Source organism: Trachypithecus francoisi, unplaced genomic scaffold (genome assembly GCF_009764315.1).
Source record: "Trachypithecus francoisi isolate TF-2019V2 unplaced genomic scaffold, Tfra_2.0 Lachesis_group20, whole genome shotgun sequence".
In the NCBI taxonomy this organism is placed as follows: domain Eukaryota; kingdom Metazoa; phylum Chordata; class Mammalia; order Primates; family Cercopithecidae; genus Trachypithecus; species Trachypithecus francoisi.
In genome coordinates this window covers 24,731,214-24,756,506 of record NW_022681466.1, presented here as the reverse complement: position 1 = coordinate 24,756,506, position 25,293 = coordinate 24,731,214, and the positions used below count along the sequence as shown (strand labels likewise).

The 25,293-nt window shown below is 56.0% G+C and overlaps 2 protein-coding genes across 5 annotated transcripts in view; one reads left to right on the top strand and one right to left on the bottom strand.

The window, feature by feature from the left end:
* Positions 1–9,617, top strand: part of SAMD14 (sterile alpha motif domain containing 14) — an 18,734-nt gene extending 9,117 nt beyond the window's left edge. For both annotated transcript variants that reach the window (XM_033183445.1, XM_033183446.1), the window contains exons 3-10: positions 2,603–2,769; positions 3,232–3,520; positions 4,839–4,926; positions 5,025–5,099; positions 5,206–5,365; positions 6,623–6,742; positions 6,850–7,005; positions 7,886–9,617. In XM_033183445.1, coding sequence (XP_033039336.1) covers positions 2,603–2,769; positions 3,232–3,520; positions 4,839–4,926; positions 5,025–5,099; positions 5,206–5,365; positions 6,623–6,742; positions 6,850–7,005; positions 7,886–8,041 — 1,211 coding nt within the window. In that variant the 3' untranslated portion in view covers positions 8,042–9,617. The remainder of the gene's footprint in view (positions 1–2,602; positions 2,770–3,231; positions 3,521–4,838; positions 4,927–5,024; positions 5,100–5,205; positions 5,366–6,622; positions 6,743–6,849; positions 7,006–7,885) is intronic.
* PDK2 (pyruvate dehydrogenase kinase 2) lies at positions 9,558–25,293 on the bottom strand. 3 transcript variants are annotated; one of them, XM_033183448.1, is made up of 11 exons: positions 24,286–24,829; positions 23,007–23,148; positions 15,476–15,547; positions 14,849–15,033; positions 14,031–14,120; positions 13,761–13,838; positions 12,675–12,751; positions 12,490–12,588; positions 12,189–12,296; positions 11,509–11,622; positions 9,558–10,960 (listed from the first exon to the last, which is right to left on the bottom strand). In XM_033183448.1, exons 2-11 carry the CDS (start codon positions 23,072–23,074, stop codon positions 10,820–10,822), a joined length of 1,032 nt encoding a protein of 343 aa, XP_033039339.1. In that variant the 5' UTR covers positions 23,075–23,148; positions 24,286–24,829; the 3' UTR covers positions 9,558–10,819. The 3 variants fall into 3 exon arrangements, with proteins under 3 accessions (XP_033039339.1, XP_033039340.1, XP_033039338.1); XM_033183449.1 differs by lacking the exon at positions 24,286–24,829 and adding an exon at positions 25,020–25,293 and having other exon boundaries at positions 9,566–10,960; XM_033183447.1 differs by having other exon boundaries at positions 9,566–10,960; positions 24,459–24,820.

Genomic DNA, 25,293 nt, shown 5'->3' with positions numbered 1-25,293 from the left:
CAAAATATATAGCATGCCAGAGAATGAGAAATTATATAGGAACAAAAGGAGTGGGGTTTTGGAGTAGGGGGGCTATTATAAGTTGGGTGGTCAGGGAAGGCCTCAGTGAGAGAAAGCATTTAAGCAAAGACTTGAAGGAAGTGAGGGAGAGAACCATGCAGAAATCTGTGGAAAGAGCCTTGGAGAAAAAGGGCAGAGGAGGTGCAAAGGCCCTGCGGTGCAGGCTGGCTCGTGTAAGGACAAGCCAGGTGGCCAGGGTGGCTGGAGTGGAGGGACAGGAGTAGTGCTCAGAGAGGCAAGGGAGCATAGGCTGACTCTGGAAGGCCACTGGGAGAACTTTGGCTCTTAATCTGCATGAGATAGAAGTCACTGGAGGGTTCTGAGCAGGGGAGTGATATAAACTGACATGTTTGATCAGGATCACTCTGGCTGCTGTGTTGAAAATAGACTGTAGATGGGAAAGGGAGGTGGAAAGAAGACCAGCTAGGAGGCTGTTTGTAATAATCCAGGCTAAAAGATGATGGCAGTTTAGACCCTCTGGTCTAAGAGACTGTGAGTTTTCCCTCTCACTTCCCTCCCTTTCCTCCTATCCTCTTCCCTCCTTTTTTTCCCTCTCCTCTCCCTTCCTCTGCTCTCCTCCCTTTCTCTCCATATATACACATATATAGGAGTATGTGTATACATTCGCACAAACAATAATTTATTACGGAAAATCTCAAACAGATTCAAAATTAGAGATTACAGCAGAGTGTACTCTATCATGCACTCAAGAACTCACCACCCAGCCTCAACAATACCTAGTCACAGCCAGTCTAGTTTCATATCTATTCCATCCACACCCTCCCCCTATTGCCCTGGATTATATGGAACCTAGTCCAAAACATCATATCCCTTCACCATAAATATTTCAGTATGTCTAGCTATCTTTTGAAAGTAGAGCTAACAGGAATTGTGGATGAATCAGTTTGTAGGATGGTAGGGAAAGCAGTGAAGAATGACTCCAGGGGTTCAGCTGAGCAACTAGAAGCATGGAGCTACTATTCACCAAGACTGGGAGGAGCAGCTCTGGGGCAGTAGAGATCAGGAGGTTGCAGCACATGTAGGCTGAAGACCCCTGGTGGACATCAAAGTGGAGGTGTCAACTAGACAGCTGGACACATGAATTACCAACTGGGTCTGGGGCTGAGAGAGAAGGGTAGCTTAGGGCTGTCTGACTTGGGCGACTTAGGTGGACAAGGGGGCTTTTTACTGAGTCAAGGAAGACAGGAGAAGCTGGTTTGAGGTTACATGATCGGTTCATTTTGATGAGTTGAGCTTGAGATGCCTTGGGCCTTTTGACATGGTAACTTCCCTGGCAGGTGTCTGAGTGCCCATGCTTGGAATTCAGGGGAGGGGGTCAAGGCTGGAAATAGAAATAGGTGGTAGTTAAGCCAGGAGAGCAACTGGGGTGGCTTAGGGGTTGTCTACAGACAGGAAAGAGGATCAGACAAGGCCAGGTGGGTATGGGTGACGGAATAGGGCCCCTGAGATCATGGTGGGTGGAGTAGGGAGGAAGGGTCTTGACCCATTTTGAAGCCGGGGAAGACTCTTTCTGTTTGGAGACCCCAGTGCCAAGCTCAGGACTGGTACAGCATGAGGGCTTCATTCCGAGGTGTAGCACATGACAAGCGGAGCTATGAGTAATAAGGACTTTTATGCTGGACCCATTGGGTCTGCTTACTCTTCCTCCGTGTCCTTGTGCAAGACCTAGCACTGGGTCACAGACCCGGGGCAGGAGAGACATTTCAGGGGACTATGGGACTTTTTCCTTCCTGCCACTGCCACTGGATTCTGGGGGTGTCTCTTTGCTCCACTCCAACTGCAAGCCCTCTAGATGCTCAGCAGTGCTATCTCTGAGTGAGACCCTGCTCATGGCACAGCAAGTCAGTGTCCCCAGTAGGGCCAGTCTCTAGAACCAGACTAGCCAGGCTCAAATCCTGGACCACTGCTAGCTGGTAGCTTTAGTCAAGTGACTTAAGTTTTAGTTTGTTCAGCTGTAAAGTGTGCACAGTAACTGTCTCAACCCCACCGGGTTGTTTGAGTGAGAGATGATGTATGTACACTGTCTGATGTGTAGTAAGTGCTTCTTAAATGGTAGCCATTATTTCTATCATCTCTCCAGCCTCATCACCCAACCTTTCTCTCCACAAAGCTACCCTCCAACTGTCCCTGGAGGTACCACCCTTGTTTTCCTACTTCCTAGCATTGCATATACCTGTTTTGCCCACCTCATCTCTTACAAACTCCTACCCAGACCTTAAAACCCAGCTTTGCTGTTTCCTCCTCTGATGTATCCAAACAGGGCTACCATTACTCCGTGTCTACCTGAGGGTCCATCACACCGCGCTGTATTTTAGTGCTGGCATGTCTGCTTCCCCTGAACACCCACCCACTCCCACCTGAGACGGGGAGACACCCTGTTTTTCATCTGTCTGTACTCCCAGCACTCAAGAACACGGGTTGAATGCCTGGGGTGTGGGTGCAGGTGGCCCCTGAGGTGGGCCTCTGGGCTTGTCATCACCTCTCACGTGTCTGGTCTCTGCTCCCTTCCCCCGGTTTGCAGACCTGGACTTGGCTGTGCCAGAGACGGCCAGACTGGACAGCAGTTTACACAAGGCCCGGGCCCAACTGTTGGCCAAGGGCCGGAGACACCGGCCGTCCCGCTCCAGGCTTCGGGACAGTGCCAGCTCCGCCGAGGATGGTGAAGGCTCCGACGGGCCCGGAGGCAAGGTTGGGGCAAGTTAGGAAAATACACACATGCCCTCCCACCCCTCCCACTCCTCCCACCCCTGGATATGCTCCAAAGTGCTTTTCCAGGGAAGCCACATCCCCAGACTTCTGACCTAGTAATGCTAACAAGTGTTAGCTGCAGTTCACTTCTGGCTCATTTAATCATTTGTAAAGAAGACATTATTAGCCTCATCTTACAGCTGAGGAAACTGAGGCCCTGAGAGGTCCAGTAGCAAAGTCACTGTAAGTGAAGGAGGGGGAATTCAGCCCCAGCCTATGTGACTCAAAGCTTCTGTTTCCCACCTCTCACTCTCCAGCCACCCCGCTGCCTAAGGCATAAGGAAACCCTCCCTCTAGGCCCCGAAGGACCCTCAGGGCCCGCAGTTTACAGAGTGAAAGTCTCCCAGCTCCTTCGGGAAGGGAGGAGGAGGGTTCTCGGTTAGCGCCTGCCCCCTCGTCCAGGTGACCGACGGCTGCGGGAGCCCCCTGCACCGGCTGCGCTCGCCTTTGCACTCAGGCCCGGGGTCCCCGGCCGGGGGCTCTTTCTGTCTGGATCCTCCGGGGTTGCGGCGCAGCCTGGAAGAGGACGAGCCGCCGCCTTCGCCGCTCACGCGCTACCGGCCCCTGCACAACGCTGCCTCGCACGAGGGTCTGGCCGCCGCCTCCTGCTCTCCGCCGCGCTCCGCGCCCTCCTCCGACAGCTCCCCCAGCTTCGTGCGCCGCCACCCGCGCGCAGAGCCGCACAGCGAAGGTGAGAGGCAGCCAGCGCCGCACCCCCTGCTGGTCGCTCCGGGACGCAGCAGCCCTTCCGGTCCCGGCGCTCACCGCAGCCGCGGAAGGGGCAACTGGGCAGAGTGGCTGAGGGAGGTGGAGAATGAACGCCGTGGCTCACCCATTCTTTACCGAATGCCTACTAAGTGCCAGACCCTGTGGGCTCTGGGACACCTAGGTGAGCAAACACGTGCAGCCTTTATCGTCATAGTAGTTTAGTGAAGAAACAATCAAATCAGGCCTGGCTGGTGGCTCATGCCTGTAATCCCAGCACCTTGGGAGGCTGAGATGGGAGGATCGCTTGAGCCCAGGAGTTCGAGACCAGCCTGGGCAACACAGCGAGGCCGTCTCCAGAAAAAAATAAAAAATTAGCCCCGCGTGGTGTGCACCTGTAGAACCAGCTACTTGGGAGGCTGAGGTGGGAGGATAGCTTGAACCCAGGAGTTCTGAGCTGCAGTGAGCTATGATCACTCCTTGCCTCAAAAACAAAACAAAACAAAAACCCAATCAAATCATCCCCTAACTAAATGTCTAGCTACAAACTATAACAAGTGCTATTTGGGAAATGTGTGTGGCAGCGTGGCAGGAGAGCATACACCAGGATGCCTGGCCTGGCTGGGAACATCCTGGAAATGACATTTAAGCCAAGATCGGAAGGCTGTTTAGAAGATGGCCAGGACAGGCCGGGTGCGATGGCTCATGCTTGTAATCCCAGCACTTTGGGAGGCCGAGGCTGGTGGATCACCTGAGGTCAGGAGTTTGAGATTGAGACCAGCCTGGACAACATGATGAAACCCTGTCTCAACTAAAAATACAAAAAATTAGCTGGGCATGGTGGCGGGCGCCTGTAATCCCAGCTACTCAGGAGGCTGAGGCAGGAGAATTGCTTGAACCCAGGAGGTGGAGATTGCAGTGAGCCAAGATCACGCCATTACACTCCAGCCTGGGCAACAAGAGCAAAACTCCGTCAAAAAAAAAAAAAAAAAAAAAAAGTTGGCCAGGATAAAATTGAGTAGTAGTGGTTCCTACCTTTTTGGAACATTTTATAGCTTGTAAAAGGCTGTCATAAGCATCCCGTTAGGCCCCATGAAGTAGGTGGATGTTATTATCCCCATATTTAAAATGGAGGAAGCCCAGAGAGATAAAGTGGCTTGTCTTAGGGCACCCAGCTAGTGAAGGTCACCAGAGGCAGGCTGCCTGATTCCAAGTCAAGAGAATTTCTACCAGCGCACACTGGCAGCCGAAGGAGGCAGGCAGGGCAGCAGGCAGGCAATTTCCTTCCTTCTCTCCCTGGAAAGATGACAGCCACGACGCCAGTCCTCCCGAGCCCGCCAGCCCCACCATCGGCCTGGATAAGAAGACCCGCCGAAAGTTCCTGGACCTGGGGTGAGTGGAGGCAGGGCTAGATCACACGGTTTGGAGCTGCTGGGGTAAGGGGTAGCACATTGGGCAGCCCTGCTCCACTTCCTGCTGCCTCCCCACAGGGTCACCCTGCGCCGAGCATCCACAGGCAAGAGCCGGAAGGAGAAAGGCAGCAACCGCCTGTCCATGGGCAGCAGGTGAGAAGTGCCCACGGCGGCCCGCCTACAGCTCCCACCCCTGGCGCCCCGTGTGCCCTGGTCCTCCCCTCTGTACCCACACCCATGCTGGACACTCTCTCTGCAGGGAGTCAGTGGAGGGGTCCGGCAGGTCAGGGGTCTCCCCCTTCCTGCCTTTTTCCTGGTTCACAGACAGCGGCAAGGGCTCAGCATCCTCGGGTAGCACCACCTCCCCCGCCTGCTCCCCTAAACACGAGGGCTTCAGCCCTAAGAAGTCAGCTTCCCAGGTAAGTCCATAGCTTACTTGTCCCCAAACTGGCCCCCAGGCTCAGGTGACATGAGGGCATACTTCACCTGGTTCAGGCTGGGATTCAGACATTCCTGGAATCGATGTGTCTATCCATGGAGCCATGCAGTGATCCGTTACTTCATGCATTCTCTGAATTCATTCATTCACTCATCCACTCTTTCATATCCTGAGGAGTTCATTCCTTGATTCAGTCACTGGTTCATGCATTCAGCAAATCACTGAACACTGATTCCCTACTGTTCCCCCAGCTGGAGACTTCCTTCATTCCTGCTAACTCTTCTGCCCGGCTCAGTTCTAACCCCACTCCTGTGTGAGGAGCTGGGCCACCTGCTTGGTAGGGTGAGGCCTAGGGGATATAGAGAAGAACAGGACCCCAGTCTAGTGGTCTGAAAGTTTACAACCCTATGTGATGTGAGACGGAGTAAAAGCAGCAATGATGAGCATCTGCTTATGTTCAGAGCGCCCTCTACAGTTTACAAAGCCCCAAACGCGTTTCTGCTTTACTCTCACAAAGGCTCAGTGAAGTAGGGAGGGAAGGCACGCTCATCTCCATTGTACAGATGAGCAAAGGAAGGCCCAGAGAGAAGGGGCTTGCCCACACACTGGCACAGATGTAGGTGCCAAGCTCTAAGACCCCCAGCCCAGTTCTTGTTCTATGGTTCTGTTTCTTATGTTCAGCTGGGCAGAGGAGAAAATCAGAAGCTGGGAATTCGGGGGAGAAAGAATCCCTTCGGACCTGGAACTTCCTTCCTTCCTCCTCCTCTTTCTTCCTTCCCTTATGCTGGGCACTGGGACACCATGATGAACAAGATAAAACCCAGGCCCTCCTAGAGCTCACAGTCCAGTGAGGATAAAGACCTCTAATCAGGCACTTATTAGCTGGGGTACTAGAGCCTAGGCGGGAGGCACAGAGCAGAGACGCCTGACCTAGCCTGGCGGAATCCCGGTGGGCTGCCTGTAGGAAGTGACACCTTGCCTGAGACCGCCTCCATTCCTACTAACCTGGCTTGGTTCTAACCTCATGTGCTCCAGATGGCTGCCTGCTCTTCTGGAAGCTTCAGGTCCTGATGCCCAACATGAGTTATCATGTCCTGTGTGCGGGCCTAGCTCCTGGCTCATGCACAGGGGCACTGAGCAACTCATGCTGCCTAGTCCAGGACTTCAGCGCCACCCAGATAGGGATGGTGGGCTGGGGATGAACTCTCCTCAGTGGCATGCACCCTCTTCTGTCTAGGAATCCACCCTGAGTGATGACTCCACGCCCCCCAGCAGCAGCCCCAAGATCCCCAGTGGGCCCCGGCAGGAGGTCAAATGTTCTTACCCCTATCACACGCTGTCTCAGTCTTCAGATGAGGTGAGCAAGGCTGGCCCAGGGTACCCACAGGGTCCTGACCTCTGACTCTGCAAGGTGCTCAGGTCACAGGCCAAGCCTCCCCCTCACTGTCCTTGGTCTCTGCCCAGTTCCTGGATGAACCCCTCCCCTCTGTCCACCATTGGACCAGCCAGCAGGTGGGCCAGTGGCTGCAGAGCCTCAACCTGGAACAGTATGCTGCCGAGTTTGCTGCACGGCAGGTAGACGGGGCACAGCTGCTGCAGTTGGACGGAAGCAAACTAAAGGTGGGTCAGAGCGGAAGGGCCATGACCCAGCCCAGTTACTTGAGGTGACTTTCAAGGATTGGAAGTCCCTTGTCCTGCCCTTTGACCCTCAGCCCAGCCTCCTGGGCTGACCTTTTCACTCCATCTGTGGCTACTACCCTGACCTCTGACCTCTAGCAAGCTCCTTGGTCAAATCTTTTGTGTTGAAGCATGAATCCCTAGTTTGACTTGAAACTCTAGTCCATGACTTCAGTGTGACCTTCAAGCTCCAGTCCTGGTCTCCAGGCTGACCTTGCCCTCTAGGATGACCCTTGATGCATATGAGTTTCCTGGTGTCATGGGAAGCACATGTCTCCCCCTGGTCAGCTTGGTCTGAGTCTGTCTCAGAGGCTGGTGGTGATGGTGGGCAGGGGGAGGAGGTAGGGAGGGGGTGGGTGGTCTCTGACCTCTAAGCTGGGAGGTCCCGGCCTGTCTCTTGCTCTCTGCTGAATTGCTTCAGGGCAGGGATGGTGAAAAGAGCCCCCAGGAAGTCTCTGGAAGTGAGGAGGGTCCTTGGGCACTGACTAACTGTGTGACCTTGGGCAAGTGACTCCCCATCTCTGGCCCTCAGGAGGTTGGGCAGGGCCAGGCCAAGGCTGAAATCCTGAGTGGAGGTGTATGGTAGGGGAGGAGGAGGAAGCGCCTAATACCCCCAACCCTCATCTCTCCCAACCACACTCATTCCAAATTCTTGCTCTGGGGGTTCTGATCCATGGGCAAGTCACGGTGTAGGAGGCGGAGGCTCCATTCCAGGGAGGATTCGGAGCTCCAGAGTACACCTGGGGCAAAAGGAGCCTGGGCATGGGGGGCCAGGACTGGGAAGGTTCCGGGACTCTCTCCCTCACCCCGGACTCCTCCCCAGAGCCTGGGGCTCAGCAACTCACATGACCGGGCACTGGTGAAGCGCAAGTTGAAGGAGCTGGCAGCGGCTGCCGAGAAGGAGCGCAAGGCCCAGGAGAAGGCTGCACGGCAGCGGGAGAAGCTCCGGCGCCGAGAGCAGGAGGCCAAGAAGAGCTAGGGGAGGGTGCACAGGCGCTGGCGCTCGGCAGGGCGGCCGCTGGCTCGGCGGGCACAGGCCTCACCAGGGAGGCTGGGCCTGGGCGCCGCGCTTGGGCTAGCCTGGTCCCACGATCACGGGCGGACATGCCCTCTCTTACCCTGTCACTTGGTCTAGACCCAGAGCCCCCAGAAAGGGAGACCCCAGGGAGAGGGCCTAGTAATAAATCCTATTTTGAGGACTTGTTTGGCACAGAATTCCTGGGGGAGGAGCAGATGAAGGGGAGAGGGCAGAGAGGCCAGGGCCGAGGCAAGTCTGGGAGCCTGGGTCAGCCTGTCCCACTGCCTTCAGGCCACCATGCCGCTGGGGTAGAGGGGAGCTAGGAGGCCTGCCTGCCTGCTTGCCTGCCAGAGGCCCTGAGGCTGGGCCCCAGGGCTCAGAGCTGGGCTGGGCATTTCAGCAGAAGCAGGTGTGGGAGCTGCTCCTCTCCACTCTCCCAGGGGGCTGTGTGGTGGGAGAGCTCTGTCCTGCTCCCCTGAGAGGCCAGTGGGCGCTGCAGCAAGTTGCACTCAGGGTAGACTCCCAGCCAAACTCCTCAACAGGAGAGCAGAGAAAGCAGCCTGGGGTGAGTGCAGTCTTTGCCAGGACTCAAGAGGGGAAGATGAACACCCTCTTCTCCCACTCCCCTCCTCTGTCCTGTGGGTTCCAGGGGGTGAGATGACATCCACACAGGTCTGCCTCTCAGGGCCCATTCAAACCCTGGTCTTTGACCCATTCTCCAAGCCAGGACTCCCTTCACTTCCTGCTGCTTCCTCAGAGGGCACCTGAGCCCTCTTTGGGAGCTGAGCGAACAGGAGCTGATAGGGACAGAGGACACCACTTCCACCAGCCAAGGCCTAGGAGCTGCTGACCTGGTCAGCTCTCACCCCAGCCAGGCAGAGGGGCAAAACCTGGGGGTCCCTGGCAGCTGCGAGATTGGAAAGGTTCGTCAGCACTCCATCTGCCCCAGGCATTGTCAGGGAATCAGTGGGCTCAGAACTGGCAGGTGGTGCAAGCTCTGCTTCGCTGGGCCACACTGAGGCCTGGGGCCAGCTCCCTGGATGGGGGTGGAATCTACCAGCAGCCTGGGGACAGCATGTGTCCTTTTTAGGAAATGTCCTTGGAGGAAGTGTCCATGTGTGGCGCTGGTCAACAGCTAGCCCCGCTTCCAGGACACTAGTCAGAGTTACCGATGGGGCCGGGGGGCTCCTGCTTGGAAACCCCTCCAGCTCCTCCCATCTGCCCAGAGCGATGGATGGCACCAATGCATGCTGGCTCCCTCATTGCTGCCCAGGGCCTGCGGCTTACAGCCAGCACCCTGTACCTGGGACTCAGTCCTTATCCCCCCTCTGCTATCTGTGCTGGGAGAGGGGCTTCGGAGGGAAACAGATATGAGGACACTGGTACCATCTGGGCCTGGTGGCAGGGCCATGGGAGGTTGGAAGGCACCCACATCCTTAAAGCCATCAGTAGCTACAGTGGGTGCCCACCTGCATGTGAAGGGGAGGCAGTTCTCAATTTATTTCAATAAACACTTATGATGTGCCAGTGACCAGAATTTCTGTCTGCTCCAGCTGTTGGGTTGGCCAGATTCTGCTGGGCCCTGAGTGTGGTGGGACAACAGGTCTGTCACCAGGTGCTGGGCCATCCGGCGTTCTGCACGGATGGCTTTGCCCAGTGTTTTACTCACGGTCCTGAGCTGGGCCGGACGTCCCGAGTGCGTCATGTGGTGGTCACAGGGCGCTGCAGTGTGCGTGTGTACGCGCGCACGTGTGGGTCCCCTCCCCCAGGGATACAGCCAAGCCAGTCTCATTCAGTCTCCTCTTTACTGTGGGTGTGGGTGTCACTGTCACTGCCACAGCCACTGGGAGGGACACACAGCTTTAACCCCCGTGTGCTTAGGGGAAGGGTGGGGGCATTCAGGGTTATAAAACTAACTATATACACAGAGGGTCCTAGGGAGAAAGCCACCCTGAGCACACGTGTCTGGGCATAGTGGGGGCTGGGGGCTGGAACTCAGGCAGGACGGACTGGGCTTGTGGAGGGGTGGATGGGCATAAGCACATGAGGACATGCTGGGAGGGCTCGGGAGGTGGCACAGACATTGCCAAGGCTGCTGCAGGGCCTCAAGCAGCTTGGCTGGGTGGCAAGCTCTGGGTCTAACAAGGTTCCTCCACTTTAGGGTTGGGCCCTGTGAGAGCCACCCCCTCTGCCACCGACCTTAAAGTCCCGAGTGGAGAGAGAGGCTGCAGGACCAGCCTCATTCCCCACTCACGGGTGTCAACTCTTTCTTCACTCAGTCCCCAGGTCTGGAGGGCACCCAGCCTCTTCAACAGGCCAAGGCCAGGGTGCCTCTGTGGGCTGGGGGAATAAGGCAAGCGGAGCATCCACTTGGAAGGCCTGGGCTGTGGAGGGTGCTGAGGGGGACCCAGTACTGCTGGCAGAAAAGTGACAGCCCTGGTCTCAGAGAGGAGGACTGCCATGGGAAAATGTCTCTGGGACACCCCATCAGGGTGGAGACACCCCCAACCCTCAGGCATCGCCCACAGAGATGGGGAGGCCACCCAGGGGTCTCCACGGAGATGGACTGGCACTTAGGGACCATCACAGACCTATCACCGCAGTGACTTCCATAGAGACAGAGCCTGGTCATCAGGGAGAACCCACCCCCTGCTCCCCCAGGAGGATGGTGAGGGGCACCGCAGTGGCGGGGCCCGGAGGCAGCAGTCCATCCTCTCAGGTGCAGATGAGTGGCGGCCCTTAGCTGACGCGGTACGTGGACGTGTTCTTGGGCTCCGTGCTAGGCACACACCAGTCGCCGGCCTCCTGGATGGTCTGGTAGTGGCGCCAGGCTGACTTGTTGTAGACAGGCAGGCGCTCCACCGAGTCCGTGGACAGGGCCTGGGGAGTGCCAGGGTCAGCCCCTCCTACCTCCCTGTGCCTTGTCCACTCCTCAGCAAACCACCCCACCCCAGCTCAGCGGCAGCCCAGCTGCCAGACACGGGGCCCTGCAAAGACCCACGAAAGGGTGGTCCCTGCTGTGTCCCCCTCCTGCCCATTCAAGAAAGCAGCTCCCTCTAAGGGAGGGAGGGGGAGGAGGCAGGGCTGTGTGACCCTGAGCAAGTCACCGACTCCGGGCCTCAGTCTTCTCCTCTGAGCTAAATGGCAAGATCTAGGGTGTCCCCTTCCTTCTGGGTCTAACAAGTCAAGGGTTCCCAGCACAGGGGTCTTAATCATAGACCACAGACTCCCCTAAATTCCCTGACAAGCTGTGCATGTCTGGGGGTTGAGGGTTCTTCAGGTTGAGGAACTGTAGCTTTGCTTGGATTCTGAGTCTGGGGCCAGGGAAGGATTCGGGGGTGGAAAGGAAGGCTCACAGCTGGCCAAGCCTGCCCAGGTCCCATCAGCAAACCTCTTCTCCAGCTGGGCTCAGCAGGAAGGGCCCTCACCTTGAGATAGATGACAGCATCGGTCCCAAAGCCTTCCATGGAGAAGAGCTGCAGGTCTCCCTGGAAGTACTTGGCGTAGAGGCGGGAAATGGGAAGCCCGTAACCAAAACCAGCCTGCAGCGGGGCAGGAAGGCAGTGAGGATGAGGAGGCTGGCAGGGGCCTCCTGGAGCTGCAGGGACTGACGCAGGGAGGGAAGGGTATGGAGCTGGAGTCACACAGCGGGGGTCCCAGAGCTGGAGTGGGGAGGGGACATGCGGGAGGGGACACTGAGGCAAGAAGTGGGTGTGGGGTGAATGAGGGAATCATAAATGTGGGAGGGAGGCTTGGGCAGGGAGAGGAATTCCGCTTAAGGGTCAGGAGGTCAGAGCAGGCCCCACGGCTCCTTTGAGTCTCAAGTTCTCTAACAGGGAAGTGCTGACAAGTTGGACAACACTTGAGAAAGGTAGAAATTGGGGGTTTGGGAGCTACAGAGAAGAGGGAAGATGGGGAAGCCGACAGAGAGACATCTGACACAGGTGAGATGTGTGCAGACTGGGGAGATGCGGGAGGCGCGGGGCCCAGATTCAAGACAGGTGACTGTCATAGACGGCCACACAGGAGCTAGTGAGCAAGGGAAGTGAGTGAGGAGGAGAGAAGCCTCCCTCAGGAGCTGGGAGGGGCTGGGGTGAAGCCATCTCACCAACGGCGTCCCCCCGGTGCCAGGCTGGGGGGTGGGTGCTGTGGAGTACATGTAGCTGAAGAGTCGCTCAATCTTCCTCAAGGGAACACCCCCACCTCGGTCACTCATCTGGGAGAGGTGGGACGTGTGAGGGATTCTCTACAGCTCAGTTTCCCCACCCTGCCCAGTACCCTGACCTTCTCATGGTCTTCCCCACCCCCAGGATCTGCCCACCATGTAGGAGAAAAGGAGAGCCCGTCTCCTGGCAGGAGGGAAGCCCCCACTACTGCTCCCTGGTCCCCAAGATCAAAGGGTCACATACCTTGATGGACAGATCTTCCTCGCCCAAGGCCACCATGACCTTGATGGGTGGGAGAATGAGGCTGGACTCATGGCTTTCCACAGTCGCCCGCATGGCATTCTGCGGAGGGGCAGAGGTAAAAGAAGCACGGGAGAAGCCAGCCCTATCCACTCTCCCCGCAAAGCACCGGCTCCCAGCCTCCTCACCTTGAAGAGCTCAAAGAGCATGTGGTAGAGGTGGGAGGGGACGTAGACCATGTGAATCGGCTGTTTGGAGTTGGCTGCTGCAGGGCAAGTTAAGATCAAGGGTCAGGAAACTGTCAGGAGGTCACCGCTCAACCACCTTACCCAAAGGAGGCACCCCTCCCACAAGGTTCTAACTGAGTACATGGCTACCCAGCGAGAGACTAAATCCCCAGCCTCCCTTGAGCTGCGGTAGCCGGTGACTCATGGAAGTGATGCATTCAATTCTTGGGCCCTGCTTTCCACACCCTTGTTCTCTTCCTCCAGGCTAGAACTGAATCAGGGGTAGGGAGCCAGCCCTGACCTCCCCAGCTAGAGGCTGGCGAGAGGGAAACCTCCCTCTTAAGTAAGCCACTGGTATTGGGGTTCTAGGAAAGCAGCCAAGCTGATACATCATCTAACATGCCCCTCCTCCCCATCCCTGTTGAGTTACCCCATTTTATTTCCTTCCTGTCACTCGTCATGATCTGAGATGGTCTTGTTTATTTACTTGTTAACTGGCTGAAGGCCCCATTCCCCAGTCTTCACAGCACCAAAAAATGTAAGCTGCATGAGAACAGTGACCATTTCTGTCTTGTTTACTCTTTCATTCATTCATTCACTCAATTTCTTATTTGCTTGAGATGAAGTCTCGCTCTGTCACCCAGGCTGGAGTGCATTGGTATGATCTCAGCTCACTGCCGTCTCAGCCTCCCGGGTTCAAGTGATTCTCCTGTCTCAGCCTCCCAAGTAGCTGGGATTATAAGCATGCGCCATCATGCCCGGCTAATTTTTGTATTTTTAATAGAGACAGGGTTTCACCATATTGCCCAGGCTGGTCTCAAACTCCTGACCTCAAGTGACTGGCCTGCCTTGGCCTCCCAAAGTGCTGAGATTACAGATGTGAGCCACTGTGCCCAGTCCAAATATTTATCAAATGAATTAATAATACAATAATAACTCTGCTTCTCCCCTGTCTAGAAAACAGTCCATCTCCTCACTCCCCATCTCACCTTGCCCTGCTGTGTCCCCAGCCCCAAGACAGACACACACATAGCCCCGCTCACTCACCATTGATCTCCTGGATCTCCAGGTCAGGCGAGGCCATGTAATACTTGTCACACAGGAGCTTAGCCATGTCGTAGGCATCTGAGAGAAGATGGGGTCATTCAGGGCATGGGTGGCCCACCCAGCAGGCAGTCCTCTTGATATTAACACTGGGAACCACCAGCATTAAACCCATAGCACCCCTTACTGAGGAACGAGACACCCTCTGGCCAGGTAAGCTTGGAGGGGTCCCTGGGACTCCTCTGCGGGCCAGGCACCGTGGGAATGGCTCACCTTTGACCACCTCAGAGACGTTGCAGTTGGGGTCAATGCTGCCAATGTGTTTGGGATGGGCTGGGTTGGTACTGCCGTCAAAGATGAGGGCTGCAGGCAGGAAGGGAGGGTGCTGTTGGCTGGGCTGCAGTCTGTCCCAGCGCTCCCTCTTCCCCTGGGCTCTCCTCCTCTCTCTACTTTCACCTCCAATGCCTCTGTGGGCTTCAGTCCTAAAGCTGCCCCCCTCCCCTGCTTCTGTCCTCCCTTCCCTGACCTCTGATGCTTCCAGCCCTGGCTCAGGCCGTTTCTAAACCTTTGCGTTGGACCTTTGCAAACCTGAAACAGACATCTTTTCAGAGGTCTCTCCCCACATCACATCTCCACATTGCATTTATTCTTTTCTTTGACTATAACATTCTAAGAGAACTCTGACCACCTTGCTTTGGAAATTATTTGAGCATGAGAAACCTGTTTCACTTATGACTGGCTACAACTTCTCAAAAATCATAGTGAATCTTCCTGGAATAAGAAACTCTAAACAACAAATTGTTTTTGAACATAATGAGAGTTTTTATGAATACTAAATTAAACATTCTTTTAAAGCTGTGACATAATTTTGCATTTTGCAAACATTGAAAACAAAACGTTTTTGAAATGGAAAATGAATGAGGAAGAAAAATTTTATTTTTCCATGTCGGAGCCATTAACTCCAAAGTTACTGGAATAACTACTCAAAGACTCCTTCTGTGGGGTTCTGAAGAGTGGCCTAGGTCCCCTCAGCAGCCTGGCCCTGGGCCCCAGCACCGCCCCCACGCCCCGCCGCCGTGGCCGGCACCCACTGTGCTGGTTGATGAGCATGCGGATGGAGATGCGGCTGAGGTAGAAGCGGTCCAGGAAGTACTGGATGTTCTGGTTGGAGACAGGGTCATCACCATAGGTGTCCTTGTACTCAAGCACGCCTTGTGCCATGGTGGGCACCACGTCGTTGTGCCGGTTCCGGATGGTGACCAGGGCATCAGTGAACCTGTGGGGCAGGGCAGGTGTTCACATGGTACACCCCCAGACTCCCCTCCGTTTCTGAGTCCCCTCTTCACGGTGTCTTCACCTGCTCCACCCTTCCCAATCTGAGGGACTCCCAATGCCCTCCCTGCTCCTCCCAAAGCCCACTTTGATTTTTTAGCTACCTGCCAGCAGGCTTCCCACTTGAAAACCCAGAGTTCTCATCCTCCCCAGGGCAGGGCCTGGGTCTTGCCCACTGGGCTCAGGGAACAGTGAGAATGGAGTCCATGTCTCTCCTATCAAACTTGGGGCTCCCTGAAGCAGAGTCTGTCTCCCGTCTCAGACTGGATGTTCCTGAGGGCAGGCATCTTTTCTTCCATCCTGCTGTACTTCTGCCCCAGGGGCTGCAACCCCAGATGCCCCTGGCCAACACCTGCCTTCCTGCCCCACCCAGGGCCCCCACTCACTGGCTCAGGGTGCGATGGTCCTCAGGGTCCTTGTCCAGGAACTCCATTATGTCCAAGAGGCTCTGGACATACCTGTGCGGGGGCGGGAGGGGACACAGCCTCAGCTTCAGGCGGCTAGCCCCTCCTCACCCATTTCAGCTGGGCCTCGCTCTTGTCCTGCTCCTACGCAGGCCCCACACAGAGCTGCCCACAAGCCGCCTCACTATTTTTCTCCATCCATTTCATTTGTATGTGAGTCTCCCTGACAACCCAGTCAGTTATGCAAGAAAACTTCAAATGTGCTGGTCCCCCGTTTAGCACCTTTGCTTTGGAATCCTAGAATAGTCCTCTCAGAAGGGGCTTGGAGATGATCCCATCCAAGAGGCCTCACAGATCAGGAGACTGAGGCTGAGATGGGGCGGGGAGACTGGACCTAGCGCCTGCAGTGGGGGAAGGCAGGGAGGTGCATCGACTTCTCTGAACCCCAGCGTGGAAACGGCTCCTAATGTTTCTCCCCCCGGGGTACTGTTGCATCCAGTGGGACACAATGGCAGAGGGGCCGGCACAGGGGCTCCCAGAAGGACCCCTGAGCTGGGGTGCTCTGGGCCAGGCACCTGCCTAGGCAATTGGATTCTAAAATGGCAGGTGGGAAGGACCCAAAGGTGGGGTAGGTATGCCTGGCTCTGTCCCCAGGTGGGGCTGGGGCCCATCGAGAGTCCAGAGAAGCTCACTCTACTGCAAAAGGCCAGGTAGGAATAGGTGATGCCCTGCCGCCCCTCCCATCTACAGGCCTGATGGGGAGGCCAGTTTTCCCTGGGCTACGAGAAGAGCTTGATGCTCTAAAAGAAGCATCAAGAACCCCTGAACTCAGCCAGGTGTGGTGGCTCACACCTGTAATCCCAGCACTCTGGGAGGCGGAGGCGGGTGAATCACCTGAGGTCAGGAGTTGGAGACTAGCCTCGTCAACATGGCAAAAACCTGTTTCTACTAAAAATGCAAAAATTAGCCAGTCATGGTGGCACATGCCTGTAATCCCAGCTACTCAGGAGGCTGAGGTAGAACTGCTTGAACTTGGGAGGCAAAGGCTGCAGTGAGCCGAGATCGCAGCACTGCACTCCAGCCTGGGCAACAGAGCGAGACTCTGTCCCCCCAAAAAAGAAGCCCTGAACTCAGGGACAGCAGCAGGCCTCCTTCTGCAAGGGAGTCAGGCCCACCTGTGGTGGCAGATGGTACCAAGCTGGAGCCACTGTGCCTCATGCCCTGGGGAGCCATGACCTGTTTCCCTGCTAACATGCCCAGTCTGTGGCTTGTTCCTTTGGGGAGGGCAGGAAGAGCCTCTCTCTGGCAGAAACACTTATAACCAGGAGGAAGGGGGGGCTGCCTAGAGCCCTGCAGCGGCAAGGGCCCCAGGGGCCCAACAGTGTTTCTAGAAAAGGCCCCACCACACGAGGACTCAATCCCACGTCCACAGTGCTCTGACCTTCACTGTAACCTGTAACAGGTACGACAGGCAGGAATCAGTTTCACACACAGCCTCCCCCAGGGAGGCGTGAGAGGCCCCATAGCTAGTAAGTGGGATGAGGAAGTCCCGAGTCTCCAGCGCTCTTGCCACCCCAGGGTGCTGATTCCGCTCGACTCTCACCTCCACGCTTCTGTTCACACAGTGCCCTCTGCACTGTGAATGCCCTGCTAGGAATGCCCTTCCCCTTAAACCTAGCGTCTGCTGCTCTTCTCGCTCTTGCCTGGCAGAGGAGAGAGTGAAAGAACGAGCTCTGGACCGAGAACTGGCTCTTTAAGCACTTGGAGCTGTGTGGCCCTGGGTAAGTCAAGGAGCCTCTGTGGGCCTGAGTTTACTCGTTAGGAAAATGGGGATTGTGATATGTATTTACTGCTTTGTGGTGAGAATTCCATGTGACGATTAGCACAGTGCCTAGCACATAGTGAGCACTCTCTAAATGCTTGCTCTTATTATGGCTGGTGGCTCAAACATCGTCGACAGCTGCGTGCATCCTCTGAGCCCCTAGGCGGCATCTGATACTCTCTCACTGCTTGTAGGCTCTGAATCGCAGCATGTTTGAGCCCCTATGCCCTGGAGACCTGCCCCACTGCCATAGGAAGGGGGCTGTCTCAGGCCCAGAGCTCACCACCCACCCCTCCCTACCCAGAGCTCTGCACAGAGCCGGAGAGGAGGAGCTGTGGCTGCTGATGGCGCTGGGGGCCCTGACAACAGAAAAGATCAGCCTTCCTCTCAGCCCCCATCACCATCCGTGCCACCCCACCCAGCAGATGATCAGGCTGGCACTCCTAAGACCTGTCTCCCTGGAGAATAACACAGCGACCACTAACGCCCACCTGTGCCGAGTCCCACACAGGGTCTCTCATCTGCCAACAGCCTTGATGAACACAAGGCATTTCCCTTTTTTTGCAGACGAGACCAGCACTGAGAGGTTAGGTGATATGCCCCAGGTCACACAGTAAGCAGCAGGCTGGGATTCAAACCCAGCTCTCGCAGACTCCAAGTCTACACCACATGGCCAACAGCTGACACTGGCCCTGACGGTGATGCCGCTGCTGACGGTGATGGTGGCATTTACTGGGTACCAATGGCCAGGTCCACCCTGTGCTTCCCTCCTGCCCCACTTTCACCTCCGCAAGAACCCCGGAAGTAGGCACTACTGCTGGACCCATTTTACAGATGAGGAAGTTAACACGCAGAGCTGAGATTCTCTCTCCCAGGCCCACGTGGCTCCAAATCCCTTGCTCCCTAAATGCACCCAGGATAGACCTTCATGCTCACATGATTCTTAGGGGAGAGAGGGCCTGCATGCTGGCAGTGCTAGGGGCAGGTGGGGAAAGGAAGGAGAGGAGACTCACTGCAGAGTGGGGCCTGGGACCCCTTCCCAGGGGGCAGGTGGGGATAAAGCAGGCGGGAGCTGGGAGGCTAAGTAAGCCACTTCCTGACTGTGCTGGTCGGTGGGTGGGGGTGGACACAGTCAAAGTCCCAGTCTCACTTAGGGAGAGTGCCCCAGCTGCTGGCACCACCCCTTTTGTGGCTGCTCAACAACCCTAGAGGGCAGAAATGGGACCTGGTCACATGGCCACTGAAGTGGAGCAAAGGGCACTGGCATGGAGTGACAGCGGGCAGCGCCTGCCAGCCTCTCTCACAGGGCCAGGGCTCCTCCAGGGCAGGGGGCCCGGGCTACTCTTGAAATGGAGGGGAGAGGATGAGGATTTTCCCAGAAGTCCCTGGCCTTGTCCTGAAGCCCCTTAGGGGCCTGGTACACCAAATGTCACCCTTGGGCCGGTTCTTGGTCCTAAGAAGAGAGATTGGGGATGAGTGGTGTTGGCCTCTGGGCTGCCCACCCCTTGCAGGCCAGAGAGAATATATAAGGGAGGCCTGAAAGCAGTGGTGCAGTGACAGACAGGCACCAACAGACGGGAGAGGCACTGCCCCCACCCCTCCCCGGGCCGGCAGGGAGGCTGGGGTCTTTGGGCCTGCTGACCTCTACAGTAATCAAGGCCCCCAGGAGTCCCTTGGTGAGATTCGGAGCTCCCAAGCCCAGCCCAAGGTAATGTGGAGGTCCACCCAAACCCTGCTTTCCAGGGCTCCGGAGCCAGTCTAGAGCCCCAGGATTGGGAAGGAGAAGGTGTGGGATGCATGCAGAAATGAGGGGGCTTGCTGAGAGTGTGGGGCTGAGAATGGGCAGTGGGAGCGGAAGCAGAGGGTAAGCGAGTGTGGGAGGAGGGCCCTGCAGCCCCGTGTGGGAGCAGAGGGGGTGCTGAGCCAGCAGGGGAGTGTGTGTAATTGTGTGCATGTGGCATGTGCGTGCCTGTGGGTGTGTGTGAGGGTGTGCCCTGTGCATTCATATCCACAGCTGCTGGCGAGCAGGGTGTGAACAAGGCAAAGGCTGGGGAGGGGTGCTCGCTGCACCTGGGGGAGAGGTGGCGGTGTCCTGCCTCCAGAGCCTCGGAGCCACGCAGGTTTGGGTTCCGCTGCTGATTGCGCCCTAAAGAGGCCACCGAGTCCCTCAGGTCCCCATCTGCAAAATGGGGTTCACGGGAATAAGCACCTCGTGGGCCTGGGTGTACAGAAAAGGAGATGATGCCTCGAGTACATGCGTAGTAAGTGGTTGGTTCTGCTCCGGCCATGCAAGGAGCAGCTGACAGATTCGCAGAGCTCATCTGGCTTTAGCAGGTCCTGGGCACCCAAGCCACACCCTCTGTGTGGGGTCCACACACCTTGCTGACAAGCAAGGGAGGTTTGTGCGAAGGTGCCGGCCATATTGCCTCCCACCTACAGCCCCCACAAATATCCTGTTAGTGATAGCAGTGAGTCATTGTCATTTGATTCTACTCGGCGGCTCTTGCTTAACCCTGCATTTTCTGGAAGCACATCCCCACGACTCCATGCCTGGAGAGGAGCCGGGCTTGTCCCTTTCGGTCTCTAACAACACCAGCTGTCAACAATTCTGTAAAGTGAGTTCTGCTCTCCCACAGACGTGCACCATGAACTTGGAAATCTGACTCCACATCACCGCCCAGAGCGCAGGCTCCCTTCTTTCCCTTCAAGAATCCAGTCTCCATATAACAGCTGGGTTCGAATCCCAACTCCACCATCTACTCACTGAGTGATCTCAGGTAAGTTTTCTTTACCTCTCTGAACCTTAGTTTCTCATCTAGAAAATGGGATGATAGCAAGGACTACCTCATAAGGTTGTAAGGATGAAATGAGTTAATATGTGTAGACACTTAGGACAGCTCCTGGGACACAGCCAGCCTTTGGAGGTGTTTGCTTTTGTTATTATCATAATTTATGAGTACCTTGCCCAAGAAACCACACCACAATTACATCATCTGTGGGCTGGAGGTGTTGCCGCCCGGCAGCCTGGGGACGTGGCCTGTGTTGGTAGAGTTCTGCACACATTTCACATCTAGCACTGGCCTTTGGCCCTTACAAACACAATGGGTCCCCATTTTACAGATGAGGAAGCTGAGGCTCAGAGATGCCACATGGCTTGCCCAGGATGAAGCTTCAAAGTCACGCATGCTGAGGCCAAACCTGGGACTTTCCCTCCCAGTCCAGTCTCCACCAAAACAGGGCCCACTATCGCAAGTCTGTCCAGTTGAAATAATGTATCAGGGTTATTTAGAACCAGGAATTCTCAGCTTGCCCACAGTGACTCTGCCTAGAACCTCTCCCCAGCAGAGTAGAAACTCCACTTCTATGACCACAGATGAACCATGGCCACTAATAACTGCATCTGCTGAGGGCTCTTGTGTTTTCCAGAAAAGAGGGTTTGCTCCTTACTCATCAGACTCAGGCTAGAGGGCCTCTTGCCAAGCTCCCTGGTAAAGTCTCCCTTCCTCCTCTCAGGCACCTAGAACCTGCCCACTTCCATCCTTCCAGCTGGCAGGCTGTTTCTCCCGGAGAAAGAGGTCTCCACTCTCTCACAGGCAGCCACCTCAACCCTGTCGGGAAGTCCTTCTTGTCCTCACACCGCAGTCTCTCTTGCTGCAGCCAATGCTCATTCTCTCCGGAAACCTTCTTGGCAGGCTGTCTCTTCAGCGTGTTGGGATGCTTTAGCAATCCCTCGGCCTGCTCTCCTCTAAGCTGAATCTTTCATTGAGGAAGTGTTCTCTCTTGTCTAACTTCATTCCCTCCCACTGTTACTTGACATTACTTGCAAGCTTTGTGGAAGAATGTCAGGCCAACCCCTTATCTGCGTCACTGATTTTTCAAGAAGGGACTCTGCAGGGGCCCCTGGGGGAGTCATGGGAAGATTAGCAGCCCTGTGCCCTCCTCCTGCATCCCTCAGCTCTCCCAGGAACACGGTGTCCAGGGAGGGGCCTGAGAAGTTCTGCCCTGAAGTCAGGGACCAGGTGGAGAGGCAGCCAGGTCAGGCAGCCGGATGGAGCCAGAGGAGGGCCAGGGAGAACAGATGGTACCTTCTGTCTCCTTCCCACCACTCCACACCACCCACGGTGGGAAGTGTTGGTTGGCTCAGAGGTCCTGGACCTCCGAGAGGCAGGGCACAGCAAGGGGTGACCTGGTTGGGTTCCATGAAAATCAGGCTCTGTGCCTCATTCCTCCGCCCCTTCTTCACAGCCCACACTAACAGCACAATCTCCAGAAAGTCAGTTCCCAGCTACATTAGCCAGGCCCCTTCCTGTCTCCACACCTTTGCCCAGCCTGTTCCTTTAGCCTGGTGTATGCCCTTCCCTTCCCTGTAGCTCTAAGCTTGCCTAGGTACCCTGTAAGGTCCAGTGACAAGTCACCTCCTCTGCATGTCCATGGCAACTGCCCACAACGTGTCCTTCAACCAACATTCATGGTGTATCCACTACACTCCTGGCCTTGTGTGTACAACATTGCCCCTCACCATACCTCATTTAATTACAATAGGCCCCATATCCACAGGTCCGTGCATAGAAAACATGCTGGAAAGGCACCACTACGTCTGATGAAACTGAACTGTGTTCGGTTAGGGGGTGGAGGGGAGTGGTTGGCAATTTCTTCTTTCTACTATTTTGCGTTTTCCAAGTGTCAAGTGACCCTGTTATACTTCCACAATAAGGGGAAAGTATCAATGTTCTTTTAAAATAATGTTCGGATTCCTAATTTAAACAAAACAAACTCTTCGGCAGCTCCCTGCTCCTAGCACTATGCTGGACTCAAGTTCACCCTGCCTGCGTATTATTTTTCCTTCCAGATCACAGGCCCCCGAGGGCAGCTGCTGTGACTTCGCATGGCTTTAGGCTCAGAGTACATGTGGGCACGTGCTCCTGAGTCTACAAGGAAATCACAGCCATATCATACTGCAAGTCCAGAAGAACCAACAGAAGATTTCTGCACGGGTGCCACCGAAGTCAATGAGGATTAGCTATTTACATGCCCAGTGAGAAGGGACACCTTTGTTTATTCTTCATGTGACTGGCCTTTGGCTAATTTCATCCAGTTACTTAACTTGAGTTCTTGAGTGAAGTCTGCTGAGCCTTTCCCTCTGTTCCTGCTGCAGTGCACAATAAACTTTTGGTCTTTGCCCCTCCAAAGCTCTGCGGGAAGGTACTGTGCCATCCCTGTGTGTATTATCTGAGTATTTTCCAACATCCAAAACAGTCTGTCTTGCAGCTTGGGTTAATAGTTTATTTGAAAACTTGCTTCTTGTTTCTGTTTCCCAAAAAGTTACCCCCAAATAAATACTGCCTAACAGCTACTGGAGTTCCAGCACTGGGCTGGTAGCTAACGCTGACATCAGCCTAACTTGGGGTTTTGGCTGTGAAAACCATGTTTTCCTGGGTGGATCCTGGGTTTCCAAAGAAAGGTGGGTGGTAAGAAGAGGGCTAGACATGGAGACTAGGAGCTTGACCTCAGTCCTGCTTTGGCCTCAGATTCCCATGTGACTCTAGGCAACTCCAAGCTCTTGGGGCTTTGGTGTCTCCTGTCTGTCCCCACCCCACCCTCAAGGCTGCTAAAAGCTTGGAGACTCCATCCCTGAGCCTAGGGACACTGGCGATGGAGTGGGAGGTGCAGGGACTGAGCCAGGGGTCTCACCAGCTCTGCACCAGCTGCACAGAGGGTGTGCTCAGCACCCGGTCGGGAAGCAGGTTGATCTCCTTCATGATGTTGGCCAGGCGCACAGGCAGCTCCTGCCTGAGGAAGGTGAAGGAGGTTTTCTCACAGGCATTGCTGGATCCTGGCAGGAGAAAGAGACGTGAACCACAGAGCCACAAACTATGAAAGCCAAAGGATGTCTTGGCCAGGTCAGCTAAACCCTTCATTAACTGAGGGTTCAGAGAGCAAGTGACCTGCCCAGGAGCACACAGCAAGGCTCCCCATCCCCTGCAGGGCTCAAACACCTACACCCTGTGCCTAACACTTCAGGGGGTGGCATCCTCTCCTCACCCCCAGCTGAACTCTGCTTGCCTTTAACCACAGTGGACAGGGCCCACACTACTGGGCCCATTTGGAAATGCCTCTGGCCTCAGTCACCTCACTTCTCTTTCCTTCCCTCCCAGCATACTCACTTTGAGGGGCTGATCCCAGAGGCAAAGGAGCCTGGGAAAGCCATCCCTACCTAGGACTGGGCTCTGGCTGAGGGGGACTGTGGTCAGACCACCATTGCAGTGTCCCAATATTGTCTATGGCCAGCCCACCTCACCCAGCCTGGCCTGAATGCGCATGTGGGGCTGCTGTGTCTTAATGCCCATCCATGAGGCAAATGGGCCCAAGAACAGGAGTCCAAATGCCACGGTCCTTGTCTGGCATCAAGATGGAGAGGGTGGAGGCCCAAATAAGGCCTTGGCCCAGGGTCAGAGGCCCTGGGTTCCAGTCCATCAGGCTCTGCTTGCAACTCTGTCACCCAGGCCATGCCATCATCCTTTTGAAGGTCTCAGTTTCTCCCATAAAACTACAAGTTGACCAAACTACTGTGAGCCCCCAACAGCTGTGGTGTTTCTGGAATTAGGGTGCCGTTTGTGGGGACAGCGGCTGGGGGCTAGGAGTGGGCCCAGGAGGCTTTCCTACATGGGGGAGGCTCAAAACTCAGACAGGGCAGGGGTGCAGGCAGACAAGTCCTGAGGAACAGGTGCCCTATGTCTCGGCTGCCACCTCCCTGCTCCCGTCCCACCATTGACGCAGCTGCACCTCAAGCCAGGCACTATCAACTCAACTCTTGAGAAACTGCTCCCCACCCGCAGTTCCCAGCTGGCACCATGGAAATACCACGTAGACAGACAGGGCCCACACAATGCCCGTTTCAGCCGCTGCATTGGCACAGCCTCCCTCCTGCCCCAGGGCCACCCCCAGAATGCTGGTAGTGGGCAATCCTGACCTAGCAACCCTGGGGCAGCCAAGGGAGGTATAGGTGACTTGACTCCACATCATGGTGCCTGGGGCCCCTGCCCAGCTCGGGAGAGGCTGCCAGGCCGGAACAGATTTGATCTTCAAGTGTCCTTGCCTACTGGGGCAGCTAGGGTCCAGCTCCTTCTGTGGGTGGATACCTACCAATCAGGGCACTCTCTCCCGCTGGCATCTTCTGAAAGAGCCCCCTTTCCCAACTGTCCCTGGCTGAATCTCACCCACTGCCCAGGGGTGTCTGACCCTTCGTGCCCAGTCCAGGTCTCTCTCCAGATGGCTGCACCTCTCAACCCTGCCTCCTCACTCCCACCAACAGACCCCCGGTTTCCTCTGGTGGGAGGAGGGGCTCCTACTCCTCCAGTCATGAGGACAACTCCCATTAACCTTTTAGCGTCTGGATACCACCCTATTCCCTTCCTGTAGTAACATCACGGCTTCACTGCCCCTTACTCTTCAAGACCCCTCATGAAGCCGAGGAAGAAACCTCGGGACCGTCCTCGTAAGTGCCCCCCCATTCCCATCAACAGCCCAGTCGAGAGGCCCCGGCCGGTCCCTCCTTCCCCATTAACTCTTTCCTGCCTGTACCCTTCCAAATAACCCTTCTCTGTCACTCGGGGCCTTTCTTCTCCTCCGTCCCCCCGGCCCCCGGCTGCCCCTCCCAGCGCCCCGCGGGCCTCCGCTGCCAGCTGCCCCCCGCCCACTCCGTACCGAAGTCCAGAAACTGCTTCATGGACAGCGGGGACGGGGAGAACTTGCTGAAGTGCTCTATGTATTTGGGCGCCCCTGCCAGGGACGCATTCTTGAGCAGCGCCCAGACCCAGCGCATGGCTGCGGCGGCCGCGACTCGGGTTGTGGTTCCTGCGCGGGCAGCGCTCGCGCACTGTTCGGCCCAGCGACGCGATTCGGCCGCCGCCTCCCTACCCTTGCCCTGGCGAGCACTCCAAGGCCCAGCCAATCGGCTCGTCGTGGCGCCTCGACGTCG